Source organism: Chionomys nivalis, chromosome 4 (genome assembly GCF_950005125.1).
Source record: "Chionomys nivalis chromosome 4, mChiNiv1.1, whole genome shotgun sequence".
Classification (NCBI taxonomy): Eukaryota; Metazoa; Chordata; class Mammalia; order Rodentia; family Cricetidae; genus Chionomys; species Chionomys nivalis.
The window spans coordinates 104,201,481-104,215,825 of record NC_080089.1 but is presented as its reverse complement, the minus strand read 5'-3'; the positions used below and the strand labels follow the sequence as shown (position 1 = coordinate 104,215,825).

General features: G+C 52.7%; 3 protein-coding genes across 3 annotated transcripts; 1 reads left to right on the top strand and 2 right to left on the bottom strand.

Annotated features, from left to right (window-relative positions):
* Nucleotides 1–11: 11 nt before the first annotated feature.
* Nucleotides 12–4,965, bottom strand: Zmynd10 (zinc finger MYND-type containing 10). Its single transcript, XM_057767017.1, has 12 exons — nucleotides 4,771–4,965; nucleotides 4,403–4,511; nucleotides 2,678–2,794; nucleotides 2,534–2,587; nucleotides 2,279–2,416; nucleotides 2,095–2,183; nucleotides 1,903–2,003; nucleotides 1,446–1,618; nucleotides 1,089–1,214; nucleotides 885–1,006; nucleotides 639–764; nucleotides 12–544 (listed from the first exon to the last, which is right to left on the bottom strand). The coding sequence occupies exons 1-12, from the start codon at nucleotides 4,860–4,862 to the stop codon at nucleotides 469–471; spliced, it is 1,323 nt and encodes a 440-aa protein (XP_057623000.1). The 5' UTR covers nucleotides 4,863–4,965; the 3' UTR covers nucleotides 12–468.
* Nucleotides 4,966–7,259: 2,294 nt separating this feature from the next.
* Nprl2 (NPR2 like, GATOR1 complex subunit) lies at nucleotides 7,260–11,092 on the bottom strand. The gene is made up of 12 exons (XM_057768905.1): nucleotides 10,991–11,092; nucleotides 10,668–10,815; nucleotides 10,094–10,185; nucleotides 9,848–10,016; nucleotides 9,594–9,702; nucleotides 9,078–9,214; nucleotides 8,881–8,978; nucleotides 8,740–8,776; nucleotides 8,535–8,628; nucleotides 8,343–8,460; nucleotides 7,963–8,105; nucleotides 7,260–7,878 (listed from the first exon to the last, which is right to left on the bottom strand). The coding sequence occupies exons 2-12, from the start codon at nucleotides 10,743–10,745 to the stop codon at nucleotides 7,811–7,813; spliced, it is 1,143 nt and encodes a 380-aa protein (XP_057624888.1). The 5' UTR covers nucleotides 10,746–10,815; nucleotides 10,991–11,092; the 3' UTR covers nucleotides 7,260–7,810.
* Nucleotides 10,981–13,553, top strand: LOC130873882 (transmembrane reductase CYB561D2). The gene is made up of 4 exons (XM_057768906.1): nucleotides 10,981–11,092; nucleotides 11,491–11,644; nucleotides 12,086–12,123; nucleotides 12,769–13,553. The coding sequence occupies exons 2-4, from the start codon at nucleotides 11,518–11,520 to the stop codon at nucleotides 13,270–13,272; spliced, it is 669 nt and encodes a 222-aa protein (XP_057624889.1). The 5' UTR covers nucleotides 10,981–11,092; nucleotides 11,491–11,517; the 3' UTR covers nucleotides 13,273–13,553.
* Nucleotides 13,554–14,345: the final 792 nt, after the last annotated feature.

Below are 14,345 nucleotides of genomic sequence, written 5' to 3'. Positions count from 1 at the left end.
AACCGAGGCGAGCTGACAGTGCGGACTTGTGGGCGGGGCACGGCACAGGGGTGGACGCTTTCAAAGAGCCCCTTCCCAGGCTTTGCGTCTAGTCTTCGCCCCATGTCCCCTCCCCCGCCCCCAGCGACGAGGGCAAAGCGCCACACTGATGTGTTTCATGAGGTCCGCTTTACTGTGATAAAGGAAGAGGGTCTCCACATCCGGTCCTTGCTTAACGCCCCCCAACCCTGTCTGTCCGCTTGCTGATGCTGCGGCCTGGTTCTCTTCTCTACGTATTCGCGGCGTGGGGCAGGAAGTGAAGAGCCTTTGCTTGTCTGTACGTCGACTGGTGGTGGTTTGCAGCTCTACTTGACTCAGCTGTGCTCACCGTCAGGGAAATTGAGGTCTGACAAGGGCCAGGCAGAGTTCCTGAGGCTCAGAGTCACATTCTGGGTGAGCTCTTCCATCGGCCCTCAGAACCTGCAGCCTTCACTTGGCTCTGTCACCTTGGGCTGCTAGAACACATGTCTTTCCGTGTTTCTCCCAGTGTTTGACTTGGCACTCCCTGCGGGGGTGGGTGGGTTGTGTGAGGGTGACAGTGCTTGTGGGAGGATCCAGGGTTGGAGCTTAGGGGGACGGAGGTCCTGGGGTCCCCTTACCTGCAGCAATACCACACACTCTGGCATCTGGAGCAGCGCTTGGAGGCCTCCGCGTTGCAGTAAGCACAGCGGGGCTTCTCTGGGGCTATGGCCTCTAGGACGTCCAGCCTGTAGGTTTCAGCCCACCTGGGGGAGGGGCCAAGAAGATGTGACTGGACCTGACAGGTAGGGGCACAGAAACCCTCCCGTTATGGCCATGCCCGCTATGTCCCATGCACCTGTCTTCAGCCACGCAGCAGGCCTTACCTCTGTGCCTGCTGGCGCAGATCCCGGTCTGAGGGGCTGAAGACATGCTGCAGTTGGTGCTTGGCAATGGCCTGCCATTTGCCTTTGTTCTCTCGCTCCAGCCGGTCCCAAATTTCTGGGATCTAAGAGAGAGTAAGTGAGAGGAGAGGAAGGAATTGGCAGAGTGGATCATGGCCCTGAGCAACTAACGGTCTGGGTGCCTACCTGTTCCAACACCAGGTCTTTCTTAGGGGGCTGGGTTTCAGCCAGGGCCAGGTGAGCCAGGAAAGCCTTCAGGTCAGCAAGGTTGGGCAGCTGGTCCAGTAGTATATCCGTGAGGAAGGCCTGAAGCTGCAATGGTATCCAGGGAAAGCCATTGTGAAACAGGTCCCTGCCGGAGGGGCAAGAAACAGGGAGTCCCTAAGCTGGGTTGGAGGTACTTGGAGGGTTTAGTCACACCAGTTCCATGTCACCTGGAGCAGACGTAGTAGAAAAAGGACAGGGTGAGGCAGGGATGCAGTGGGGGCGGGGCAGGGTGGGGCTGGTGGCAGAAGGGATGGGTAGGGTAGCTGAGCTCCCCACCTTAAGCAGCTGCCCCTTCGCGAAGCTTGTAAGGCAGTATCGGGCTCGGGCCTCAGGGCTGAGTAGCAGATTGTACAGGGCGATCCACACCTGCCCGTCCAGCTTGTTTAGTCTCTGCTGCTCTGAGGGGGCCACTGTCTGCCAGCGGCCATTCTCAAATTGCTGCAGCTTGCCTGGGGAGGAGAACTAGCTCACTGGATGCAGGCGTATTCTCCGGAGTGTGTGGACAGGAGGATTGAGAACTGCCTGGCACGGTTAGAAGACCCCGGCCACCAGATTTGTCCGAACAAGGTAAGTCCATGGGACTTGTCTGCCTCAGAGTCAAAACTCTAGCCCCATTTTGGGTGAGGCATCCTGGTGTTCTCAGTGTGCGGGTTGTCCGGCTGTCTGCTTCCATTAACCCCGAGGATCTTCTGGAAGCAGCCAGTTAAGTCCTGGCAGGTGGGAGAGGCCTTACCTCCTTCCCGCCGGCTCCAGGGGCTGTGCTCCAGTAGCTCCACCAGGAGGCAGGGCAAGTTGTGCGTACTGAGCATGCGGTTCAAGGTACTCAGGGAAAGGCTAGGGGTAGGAGTAAGGGGGGTTAGCAGAAGTTACAAGCCCAATACTGCAGCCCTTTACTGCGTGCCCCAGGCACTGGAGGGTGGCCCACCTGTCCACGCAGTCTGTGATGTAGCGAAGCACCGAGAGTGCTTTTAGTGAGATCTCAAACTCCATTGTCTCCGCCTGTTTCTGCAGCTCCTGGTGTGGGGAGCACGGGCACACAGCGTTCACTCACCCCTGCCTCTGGAGGCCTCACTTCGAGGTTTGGCCCCCTCCAGGAAACCTTAACTTACTTGCATAGGGGTATTATCCTGGGACCGTTCTTCCTCAGATGGGTCACCACAGCCAGTCCGGGCCACCAGCAGTGTCAGCTTGCGGTGGCAATAGTCCACTAAGTCCAGTATCCTGTCATCTGCTGACTCACACACCTCCTGGGGGGCAGGGAGGGGATACTTCAGTATTCGATATTGATGATACCCTTCTCCACAGATCCATCCCACCAGGCTCGGGCCTGCAGAAATGGCCTCTTGACAAGGATGGTGCTTCACCTTGTGGAAGAACACTGTTTCTAGAAGATTGATGATGGAGGCCTCATGGTGTACCTGCCAAAGAGAACAGGGCTGGGCTGTGAGGGAGGGGCAGGGGCTGTTAGCTAGCTTTTGTCTTCAGGACCCTGTGAAGGCCCAACTCACCACCATGTATATGGGGAAGGTATTCTGGGGCTTGAAGTCCTCTAGCCTGCACAGCACCGGGAACACCTTCTGTTTCCACACCTCCACCGCGATCAGCTCTTCCACCAGTGTGGGGATCTGCAAAGGGTAGGGGAGGAAGAGAGATGGCATCACAGCTCTCCTGCGCTTGCTTCAGCCCAGCTTAGCCCTCCAACTCTCCTGGGCTCCTAGACCCGCCCCTCAGGTTCCGTAAGCACCCGAGAGTCCCTGCTGTACTGTAAAGCCTTTGTTTCCGTGTTTCCATATCTCTGATAGGATAGCAGCCTTCTTACCTGTGGATAAACTTTACTGTCCCTATTGTACCTTCCCCATCCTCTCCAGCTAGGCCTCTCTTTTAGGTCAGCCCTCCTTTTTATGTCCTTACTCTGGTCTTTGTCACCTGGTCTGCCAGGCTGTGTGCTGTCTTAGGCCCTTTACTGTGCCCTATTCCTAGACCATCCCTGATGTGGGATTCCCCTCTGTATGCTGGGAATATGTTTTATTGCCATTGGTTAATAAAGAAGCTGCTTTTTGGCCAGTGTTTTTGCTTTAACAGAGTAAAGCCAGGCAGAAAGTACAGAGATGTAGAGAGAGAAAGTGTGTAAGCAGAGTCAGAGAGATGCTGTGTAGCTGCTGAAGGAGACAGATGCCCTGAATCTTCCTGGTAAACCACGAGCCTCGTGGCAATACATAAAACAATGGAAATGGGTTAATTTAAGATATAAGAGCTAGCTAGTAGTATGCTTAAGCTAATAGGCCAAGCAGTATTTTAATATAGTTTCTGTGTGATTAATTTGGGCCTGGGCAGCTGGGAAACAAATGAACAGTCTCTGTCTACACATCTCCCAGTGCCCAGCTCTGCCTTTTTCTCGCAGGGGAACCCCTTTATACACACTAGGGTCACCCTGGCCCCTCCTCTCATCAGGGATCTTCCTGGTCTCTACTTTCTCCTCTTACATAAGAAAGACTGTTCTTCCCACTTTGAAAGCCCCACTTCCTCTTTAGTGAGGGTCTCCTTTGACCTCAGTCATTTTGGGGTGATGTGAGTACTTGGGTGCTCCTCCTACAGCCCAGGCAAGTCTAGGACCCACGGCTGTCTCCCTAATTAGCCTTTGTATCCACCTAGGGTACAATAGGAAATGGAGCCAAGTATAGTGATGGGCAGGCCTGCAGTCCCAGCACTTGGGAGTCAGAAACAGGAAGTTTGGGAGCTAACAGCAGCCTAGGTCGCGGATCAACACCTTATCTCGAAATAAATGGAAGAAACCTAACACATTTTCCCCCACTTAGGAATGACAGGCATACCAGGCCAGAAGGAAGAACAGGTACCCAGTGTCCCCAAGAGGAAGAGTAGAAAGGCAGAAATTATAATGGCACATTATTTGTGTTTTAATAAATAAAGCTTGACTGGAGATCAAAGTGCAAAGCAGCCACATTAGTAGACACTTTAATCCCAGCAGCTACGCTAGTTAGCCACAGAGGCCTGATGGCGTGGTGCATGCCTTTTCCCCCAGCACTAGAGAGGAATATAAAATGGAGGAGGCAGGTCTCCTCAGTCTCAGTCTGAGGTTTCCTGGAGGTAGGATCACCCATTTTGGTCTGAGGTAGAGGTAAGTGCCAGAGGCTGGCCATTTTGCTTTTCTGATCTTCAGCTTGAACCCCAATATCTGTCTCTGGGTTTTTATTATTTGAGCTACCTTGACATACCTTCCCATGGGTGACCAGCAGTTCCTGGATGGGCTCACCCTGGCTGACAGTGGCATCAAGGATGGCTTGCATGTTCAGCTTCTCCAGGTTCTCATGCTGCTTGTTCCACCTGCCCCCGAAGGGATGTGTGTATATTGGGTGTACAAATGTGCAAGGGGAATGCACAGTGCGGGTGGGGGCTGGATCTACTGGAGACAGTGTAATCCTGTCCTGAGGCTGGAGGTGCATCAGAAGCCACACACTTCTATCTCAAAGGGCTTTGCCTCCCACCTGGAGCCCCCTCCACACTGGGCCACCCCTTCTCCAATGTTGGTGCCAAGCTTCTCCACTAAAGGACCAGGTGACCCCACCTGTTGCAGCTGCCTCACCCTTCGGATCCCATCTCCCTTAGCTGGAAGCTGCGCAGGCCCTGCACCAACACATCAGCCTCCCCAGGCAGCAGCAGCTCTAGGTCGCCCATGTCGGGGGACCAGGATTAGTTTGGCTTTTGGGCGGTTGTAATGCAGGAGTCGGAATAGGGGAAACTGACAGACTTCAGTGACGGGACCAAAGTCTGGCACAGAACAGTTGCTAAGCCGTTGAGGCGCGTCGATTTCGTCGCCATGGAAACGAGTGAGCTTGGCGCCTGCGTAGAGAAGCTTGGCGCCTTCTGATGCCCCGCTTGCCACGCCCACCTCCCTGCCAATAAGCAGCCGGAGACTGGCCACACCTCTCCAGGGCCGGAGCAGTTATGGATAACTTGGATCCTTACAGCTCCTGCAGCCTCACTGTCTGAGCCTCTCATGGGGTAACTATAGCGGTCTCTCATGAGACCGACGTAACTGCACTCTAGACTCTCCCCGGAAGCTGTCTTTTATTTTTTTGGAGAAAGGGTCTTACTTTGTGATCCAGGCTGGCTTGGAACTCCCTATGCATATTAGATTGGCCTCCAAGCCATAGAGATCCGCCTCTGCTCAATCTCTTTGTGCTGAAATCAAAGGCCTGCGTCCCCAGATTCAGTCCAGCAGCCAGGAGTCCTAAGGATGCATACCTAACATCCTTTCCTCCGGATGGCCCTGTGCCTACCGCTGGCACCCAAAATGCTAGACCACAGCACTTACCAGCTCTGAAGGACCTATCTCTCACCCCTTCTCCTACCTCCCAGCTTCAGTTTTTGTCCCATCCCCCTCCTAAGTTTATTTTTAAATTATGTTTGTGTCTGTGCACAAGCGCACGTGTGTGCAGGTGCCCACGGTGTAAGCCCCTTGAGTCACAGGAGTGGCCAGGCCACTACCCCGAGGAGCTCTAACTGCCAGGTTCCACCCATAGAATTCTCTTAGTACTCTAACTGCTGGACCCTGCTCCACCCTACAGAGGAAAAGCTCAATCTCTGAACATGAATTCCCACCAGTCTCCATCCTGGAAAGTTCTACCCCCTTCCCAAGAAGCTCTATATAAGCCCTGTGTCCTGTTCAGTTTGCTGCTGTTTCTCGCTCCAACAGAGGCAGCCGCCCTCCTGGTGCTGGGGAATATTATTTTAAGGTGTGTTGCTTTTGTTTATGCTGCATTTGTTTAACTCTGTGAATCTGTGATTCTTTGCCTGTCTAAAATACCTGATGGTCTAATAAAGAGCTGAACGGCCAATAGCGAGGCAGGAGCAAGGATAGGAAGGGCCGGCAGGCAGACAGTATAAATAGAAGGAAAACTGAGGAAGAAGAGGAGCAAGGAGAGAACAAGGGGAGTACCCCAGGGGCGGGCCAGCCAGCCATGGGGTAAGAGTGAAAGTAAGAAAAGGAGGAAAAAGCCTGGAGGCAAAGGGTAGACGGGATAATTTAAGAAAAGCTGGCACAAAACAAGCCAAGGCCAGGCATTCACAAGGAAGGAAAAGCCTCCGTGTGGGTTTACTTGAAGCTGGGCAGCAGGTCCCCAAAAGAGCAAAGAGCAAGAGTAAAACATCGTACATCCTGTTTTTTTTTCCTCCCAATAAATCTCGTGTGAGGTTTGTTGTGTGGTGTGACTTTGCGGTATTCCTTGGCTCTCAGCTGCCAGGACACCTTTCCATACATGCTATAATGCTTACACACAGAGGCCAGAGGCATTGAGACCCTTGGAGTTGGAGTCAGAGGCAACTGTGAGCTGTCCCACATTGGGAACTAAACTCCAGTCTTCTGCAGGAGCAGCAGTGATCTTAGCCTCTGAGTCATCTTTCCAGCACCCCATCCTCTTTCTTTGAGACAGGGTCTCCTTATACAGCTAAGACCAAGCTGGAGCTCACTGTAGAGCCAGGGCTGATCCAAATTTTCCCCCTTCTTGGTCAACTTCCCAAATGTTGGGGTTTCAGGTGTGTACCCCATGCTTGCTTCCCTGTCCTAGCCTCATGGGCTTCCCTTTAGCTCCTCATACACTACTTTGGCTTTTTGAGGAAGGTGTCACTATGTCACCCAGGCTGGCTTTGAACACACACATCCAAGCTGTCCTTGAACTTGAAGCAGCTCTCCTACGTCAGTCTCCTGAGTGTTGGTTATTACAAGAATGCACTACTACATTTGGCCCTTGCTTAAGGGTTTTGAACTTATTTCTTCTGGAATACTCTTCTTACTCCTGCAAGGTCCAGCTTACGTCTCCCAAGTGAGGTCTTTCTTGGCAATCTAATCCGGAGCATCTCTTGGTCCCTTCTGAGTCTGGCTCTTTTGGTTTGCAGGTCCAGAGCTGTGGTGTCATAGCTGAGTTGGTAGAGGACTTGCCTAGCATGCACAAAGCCTTAGCCCCAGCACTGTACACACAAGGGGGTGTGGGGGGGGAACGGGGGGGCTTAAGTGTAACACAGGAACCAGAGACATGAGACTCAGAAGTTCAAGCTCATCTTTTACACAGCCGATTCCAGGACAGTCTGTGCTACATAAGAGCTTGTCTCAAAAAACACGCTCCTTCCCCCACTCACCGCGAAAATAAAAAAAACAACAACAAACATATTAGAAACCTATGTGTGCCTAGGTGAAGTGGTGCATACCTTTAAACCCGGCAGTCAGAGCTCTATGAGTTGAGGGCCAGCCTGGGCTACATAGTGAATCCCAGGACAGCCAAAGCTACATAGTGAGATCCTGTCTCAAAAAAAAATGACCCCCCTCCCAATGAATCAAAAAACCAAAGCAGACCAAACCAAAACCATGCTGTTTACTTGGCCATTGCCACTTCTGTCCACTAGATGGCACTCCAGCCGGGCCAGGCTAGTTGGCATGACTAGCACATTCACGTCTTTAGTGATTGGCTGAGCCAGTATTCAAAACTCCACAGGACGAAAGAGATGACTTGATTCACAGAACCGAGGATCACCTCCAGACCATATGCACGAGCCTACTTGTCTGGCCCCCGTGGACCAATGAGGGCATAGCAGGGGCAAGTGGCTTTAGCAATATGCTCCAGTCAGCCTCACTTCCAGCAAATGATGATGTTGGGGTCGTTTTCTAGTCGCTCATCCAGTTCGTGGTAGCTCATGCCTGGTGGTATGAGGGAGGCAAGGTCAGCCGCCGTGCAGGGTCGGTCAGCCCTCACCTCCCCCAGCCTGCTCCGCCTGCCTCCACCTGTCTTGCAGCAGATCTCATCATAGCTGTGGCAGCCCGTGTAAAGGCGGGCAGGGTGGCTCCGTTCCTCCCGAGACACTCGAACTGGATACTTCTGTAGTCTCCGGATGAGGTTCTTCATAAGCCCAAACTGGATCAGCTTCCTGAAGTGATGGTTGGGGAAGAGCGTTAGTACCCTAGCCTAGCCTAGCCACCTTTCCTTCAGTGCCTTACAGGCTAGGGTGGCCTCCAAGGTCACCATCTCCAGGAAGGCTGCCAGGACTAGTGGGCCACATACTTATACGCATTGGGAACCCCCTGCTTCCTATTTGGCTCTAGGCTCCTCCAGAGAGAATCAAGACGGTTGAACCCAGTGTGCAAGCCTGAGAATGCCCTCTGACCTCTCATCGACGTGCTGCAACTGCTGTGGGTGGCGGCCGATGAGGTCTCGTACAGTGGTGCCGGGGCTCAGACTGCAGTACAGCTGGAATACGTCTCGGAGACTGGCCCTTTTGTGCCCTGTGGGTGCCACGGTCAGCCTCCTAGGTGGCCTTACCCTCCCCAAATGGGTCTCCCACAGGGTTTGCCACTACCTTGTTTGGTGACGTAGGAGAGACATGCCTCCTGCAGGGACTTGTCATCTACCAGGTCCTGGACTTTTGGAGTCGGGCAGTACACATTGGAGTACTAGAACACAGCAGGGGCATAAGGACCTGGATGATGTGCTTGGGGGTCTGGCTTGATCTGGTCCAGGCCAAATGGTTCCCATTTACTTAGCTATATCCCAGCCCCACCTACCTGGAGGATGGAGACCAGTGTCACAACACCATAGTACCTGTGGGAAACAGATGCGCTTAGCTTCCAAACCATGCCTTCCCACCACCACACTTGGGGTCTGTCTGGTGGCCGTCTAGTGGGCACAGCTGTATCTGCACTCACAGCAGGTTCTGAATGGCAATGCGCACCAGGTTGAGCTCCACATCCGCCTCAGCAGAGATCTTTTGGACATGGCGGAAGCCATCAATGTAGGGCAGGATCTGAAAAGAGGAAAGCAGGGTCGGCAAGGGTGAGCTGAAGCTAAGGTTGTGGGAGGCCCAAGGTGGTAATACTTGAGAGAGGGCCTGTATAGCGTATACCTGCTGTGTGGTGAGGTCCCACTGCGAGTTGAAGAAATCCTCTTTGTCTTTGGTAAAGACAGGCACATCATACTCCTGAGCCACAGGAGGGTCAGGCCGCTGCTCAATCACCTTCAAGTGGATGGTGTTGGATTCATCTGCGGGGACCCCACCACATCCTATGTCATCTTTCCCAAGGCGCCCTCAGTCACCACTTTAACTCTCCTAGCATTAACTGAGGCAGGCAGACGGGTCCTGGGAGGATCATTCTTCCTCTTTTATCGAGCAAGAAACTAAGGCCCAGAGAAGGGGAAGAATGTTGCCAAGATACTTCTTCAGTAGTGCTGGAGAATTCTGCTGCCTGCTCCTCCACCCCCATTAGACACTGAACCCTCAGACATCACTGTTTCAACCCACGGCTATTTCTTGCCCACCAACTTGTCCAAGAATCCTGTCTTCCTGTAGGGGCTATGCTCATTTCTGTGCTCTCCCATCCTTCCTCCATTCATATACTGTCCCGGTAGAGGCCGCCCATACCAATGGGTAGAGTGCACCGGCCAGAGGCATTTAGTTCTTCCAGTAAGATGGCCATGATAGGCACCAACTTCTGCTTGCTCTCCTCTGTGGACACAAAGCTGCTTTCGAGCTGGACAGAACATGGACAACATGGTTGAGTAGACCTCAGAGCTGGCTGCATTCTGAGCTAGCTGTTGGAGGCTAGGAATTGGAGACATGGGAACAGTTTCCCCCAACTGTGCCTGCCACGCACCCACGCCCATCATGTTGCAGACCTCCAGTGTGGTCAAGTAGCCAGCCAGCTTTTTAACAATGGGTTCAAGGGCACAAGTCTTGGCCTGAGCATCACACACGAAGCCCAAGTTGAAGAGGAGGGCATTGCGGCTGTACTTCTTATGTTCAATGCACACAGGGCAGCCAATCAGCTTCTTCTCCATGGCCGTGCTGGATGGGTAGAGGAGAGTCAGCCCGCCCACAAGCCAGTCTGGGACCCCTCTGCTCCCACCCCACCAGGACCTCACACAGTGATAAGCTTGTTCTGTAACTCAGGCTTGGTGATGATGTACACTTGGACAGTGTCAAACAGCTCTCGGGAGATGAAATCCTCAGGGACCTGCGGAGGGAAGAGATGAGATTCCCTCAGACACTGGGACTGGGTACTTGTACATCCCACTCAGGCACAAGTCCGCTACTGTTTTCTTTCCCTCCTCTGCCCAGTACTCTTTTGTGTTTCCAAACACAAGCTATGTTTTGGAAAGCTTCCTGGCTTTTGCATTCATTATTCCCTCTGCCTGGAATACTCTGCTCTCACCTAACTTTTAGACATCATTTTTGTCTCAGTTCAGTGACTCTCTTGGGTCATTTAACCCTCCATGAGACCGATCACCTCCCTGAATCCTATAGCCTGATTTGCCACAAAAACAGCTTGTGTGGCAAATCTCCCTCCCCTACTAGGAACCAGAGACCTGGGTCTGTGTATCCTCTCCATTCAAGGAATGGAGAGATAAGCCTGGAGGCAGCACAGGGACCCAGGCAGGCAGCTGAGTTCCGGAGAGCATCCCTCTCCTCGTCAGGTCCCGGGAGTGTGAAAGGCACCTGATAGGTAATTTTGGGTCCTAGCGTTGGATGGAATTCGCTGAAGAATATGCATTCGATGCGGCAGCTGCTGCCCATGGCGCTGACCGGTCCTGAGTCTGTAGTCCCTTGTCTTTGGTGCGGTGGTCGCTTCCACCCCTGGGAACACCTGTCAAAAAGAGAAAGAGGCCCGAGCTAGGTCACACAGGTTCGTGAACACAAACCAAAAGCTCCGTCAACTCAACAGCGCCTGCGCAGCGTGCCTCGGAGGCGTGGCTGGCGCTGGATGGGATGGGATGGGAGGGGGCTTGTCCCAGGAAGTCTTGGGTGGGTGGACAACGCACCCGGAAGTGAAGCGCCTCCGTAAAGGCGCGGTGGCGCGGCTGGCGGGTCCAGGGGATCCAATTTATTTTGGAGGAAGTCACTGCGTCGAATCTGAGAAGCAGGTGAGAAAGGAAAATTCCTACCGTGGAGGTACAGCGTGCTAGGTGCACGTGGGGAGGCAATGTGCAAAGAGACTCACGCTTAGCTAGGAAAGCAGCTGGGAACTACAATTCCCGTAGTGCTCCATGCCTTCCGTCCAGCTAGTGATGACGTGCTGCATTTTGGGATTTGTAGTTTTACTTGTCCTCATGCATTTCCACCTGGCCGGTGCGATCAGTACCACTTCAAATACAGGTGTTTGACAGGTAGACTTTTTAAGTTGGGGACTGTTCTTGGTGCCTACTTTGTTCTGCTCCTGTCCTAACTTTTCCGGAAAAAAGGTGGCATTCCTGCCCTAAATTACTGTCCTCAGTGAGGCGTGGACAGTGGGCACCCTTGCCAACGCCTACGATGCTTTCAGGCTGTACAGCTATCAGCTGGGCTGACCATGGCCCTTTCTGTGGAGACGGAGTCGCACATCTACCGAGCTCTGCGCACTGCCTCTGGGGCTGCAGCCCACCTTGTGGCCTTGGGCTTTACCATCTTTGTGACTGTACTTGCCAGACCTGGCTCCAGTAAGTAGATAGAACTCATAGTTGACTTATGGGAGTGAAAAGCCACTTTTCTTGGGGAATAGGGGCAGTAGGAAGTGAAAGGGCTTAACTCGTGGGAACAGGCTTGGCTGGCTGAGGAATATTACATCCCGGGGAGAGTAGATCGGTGTGGTGGCTCTGCCAGCCTGGCTAAGCTTCAGAGTACATGGTTTCTTTTTGACTTGGCATTTCTTTCCTGACTCATGGAGCTGCTGGAGGAAGGAGCTGCCGGAGGAGTGGCAGAGCATGCTCTCTACCCCAGGAAGTGAGTAGGGGTGGGTGGCTAAGATGAGCTTGTTACGAAGGGATTCACATTTTGGCACCTCTTTAGGTGAATGTGGGCTGTTCACGTTCAGGCTGTAGGGTTGGACATACTGGTTTCTTTTTCCCTCGGCTCCATGAGGCTTCCTCTTCTCATTCCAGGTCTGTTCTCCTGGCACCCTGTTCTTATGTCTCTGGCTGTAAGTAGTGGATCTGGGTAACTTTTAGGGGTAGAGTGTGGGCATAGGTGGTGACCCTCGGAATCCTTGAAGGCATCTAGTGCCAGCTTAGAGGAGTTGCGTGTTCCAACTATTGCCTCTGACATATATCTAAGGATTGAAAGATGGTATTCAAGACCAGGACAAATGGGGGACGCTCACCCAAGCACAAAATTAGGCTTCTCTCACCTCCAGCCGGGAAGCTAAAAAATTACATTTGGAGATTGCTCTGTCCCTAAAAACCTAATTAGATGGTGATGCATCTAATTTTCCCTGAAACAGTGCACCCATGTGGACAGCTCTTGCCAAGAAATTGTATCCAGCCTCATGGGAGGCAAGCAAAGCTTGTGAATCATTTATTACTGCCACGTCTCAAACCTTGTTTGCTGGGTAACTGAGCAGAGTTGACATTTCAGAAAAGTACCTAGAGAGAAGTCTGGAGAGGCAGCCATCCCTAACTACTCAGGACAGACATCTTGCCCCACACACAGGGTCTTCCACCGGCTCACCAAATGCAGCATCTTGTCCTTGGGGAAGGGAATGAAGGATGGATGGGGCAAAGTGCACCTGCGTGGAGGGTTATCTAAAGTGCATACAGCACTCTCATTTGAGTCTCTGTCTCCTTAGTTCTCCTTCCTGATGACCGAGGCACTCCTGATGTTTTCTCCGGAGAGTTCACTGCTGCGTTCCCTCTCACGGAAGGTCCGAGCACGCTGCCACTGGGTGCTTCAGCTGCTAGCTCTACTCTGTGCTCTGTTGGGTCTAGGGCTTGTCATCCTCCACAAAGAGCAACTTGGCAAAGCACACCTGGCCACCCGACATGGGCAGGCAGGGCTGTTAGCTGTGCTGTGGGCAGGTTTGCAGTGTTCAGGGGGCGTGGGGCTGCTCTACCCCAAGTTGCTGCCCCGATGGCCCCTGGCAAAGCTGAAACTCTACCATGCCACTTCTGGGTTGGTGGGCTACCTGCTGGGTAGTGCCAGCCTCCTGCTGGGCATGTGCTCATCCTGGTTTATTGCTGCTGTCACTGGTGGTGCTTGGTACCTGGCTCTGCTGTGTCCTGTCCTCACCAGCTTGGTAATCATGAACCAAGTGAGCAATGCCTACCTATACCGCAAGAGGATCCAACCATGAGCTTCCCAGATACCAAGAAGCCTGGATTTGCACCTCAGCATAGGACCTGGGGCTAGAAACCTGCTTGACCCTCTGTCAGGGAACATTCAGGTACTAGGGCACTCGGGTAGATCGGTGATGTTTCTGCTCCTTGTGCTGGAGTGCCCTCCCTTTTCTTGCTATCAGCTCAGGGGAGCCCGAATCATGTGTCTGATGAAGTTGGGGTTGCAACATTGTCTCCCCAGCCATACAGCTTAGATTTGTATTGGTATGTCCAGAATCACGGATGAAAAAAGTAAAATAAAGAGAAAACTGAAAATAAAGAAAAACAAACTGGAAAGACTATGGGAGGAGCGGTGGCACTGGGATGGTTCTCGCTGATGCCAACGTGAGACTATGGGCAGCAGGTGAGGCGGGGACCCCTGCAAATGGTGGCATTCTCCCAGACCCTGCCTCTAAGCTTCCTGCAACACCCAGTGCATTAGTAGGCGGCAGGTGGACAGCACAGCTGTTTCCAGCGAAGTCCTGGAGTCTGGGAACATGGTTAGCTCAGTGGCGGGAGGGAGACTGTTTCCACAGGTTTCCTGCACAGGGCACAACTTAGAGTTGAACCAAGGTTAGTTATGGTGGCAGGTGGATCTCTGTGAGTTCAAGACCAGCCTGGTCAATGAAGCCAAAGCTATAATAATAGTAAGACCCTTTCTCGAAAAAGAAAGTTGAATCATAAACAAGAAAAACTTTCCTTTTGATTTCAGACAAAGTTTCCCATCTCCCATGTGGGCTTTGAACCTGCTGTATGGCCAAGGATGATAGCTCAACCTCAGATCCTCCTGCCTCCACTTCTGAGCACTGGGATAACAGCGTGAGCATACATACCATGTGTATATGTACCATGCCCCTCTTATACAGTGCTGGGACTCAAACCATAGCTCTGTAAGCACTAAACAAGTGCTCCTACCGACTGAGCGCCACCTTCAGCCTCAGGTTTTTCTTTGAGATAGGGATTATAGGTGTTTGCCACCATGCCCTGCCTAAGACAACTTAAGATGGAGAGGACTTCAGCTGCCAAGTCCTCTTGCACAGGGCCTTCCTAA

Bases quoted from the DNA above. Each gene is read 5' to 3' on its own strand.
- Nprl2 (XM_057768905.1), bottom strand. From the start codon at position 10,745: ATGGGCAGCAGCTGCCGCATCGAATGCATATTCTTCAGCGAATTCCAT. The intron at 10,017-10,093 runs GTGAGGTCCTGG...CTACCCATCCAG, and splicing joins CAGAACAAGCTTATCACTGT to CACGGCCATGGAGAAGAAGC. The intron at 8,106-8,342 runs GTCAGAGGGCAT...CCATCACTTCAG, and splicing joins TTGCAGCACGTCGATGAGAG to GAAGCTGATCCAGTTTGGGC.
- LOC130873882 (XM_057768906.1), top strand. From the start codon at position 11,518: ATGGCCCTTTCTGTGGAGACGGAGTCGCACATCTACCGAGCTCTGCGC. The intron at 11,645-12,085 runs GTAAGTAGATAG...TTCTCATTCCAG, and splicing joins ACTTGCCAGACCTGGCTCCA to GTCTGTTCTCCTGGCACCCT. The intron at 12,124-12,768 runs GTAAGTAGTGGA...CTGTCTCCTTAG, and splicing joins CTGTTCTTATGTCTCTGGCT to TTCTCCTTCCTGATGACCGA.
- Zmynd10 (XM_057767017.1), bottom strand. From the start codon at position 4,862: ATGGGCGACCTAGAGCTGCTGCTGCCTGGGGAGGCTGATGTGTTGGTG. The intron at 2,184-2,278 runs GTAAGTTAAGGT...TCCCCACACCAG, and splicing joins AGGATAATACCCCTATGCAA to GAGCTGCAGAAACAGGCGGA. The intron at 765-884 runs GTAAGGCCTGCT...CCCCTCCCCCAG, and splicing joins CTGCGCCAGCAGGCACAGAG to GTGGGCTGAAACCTACAGGC.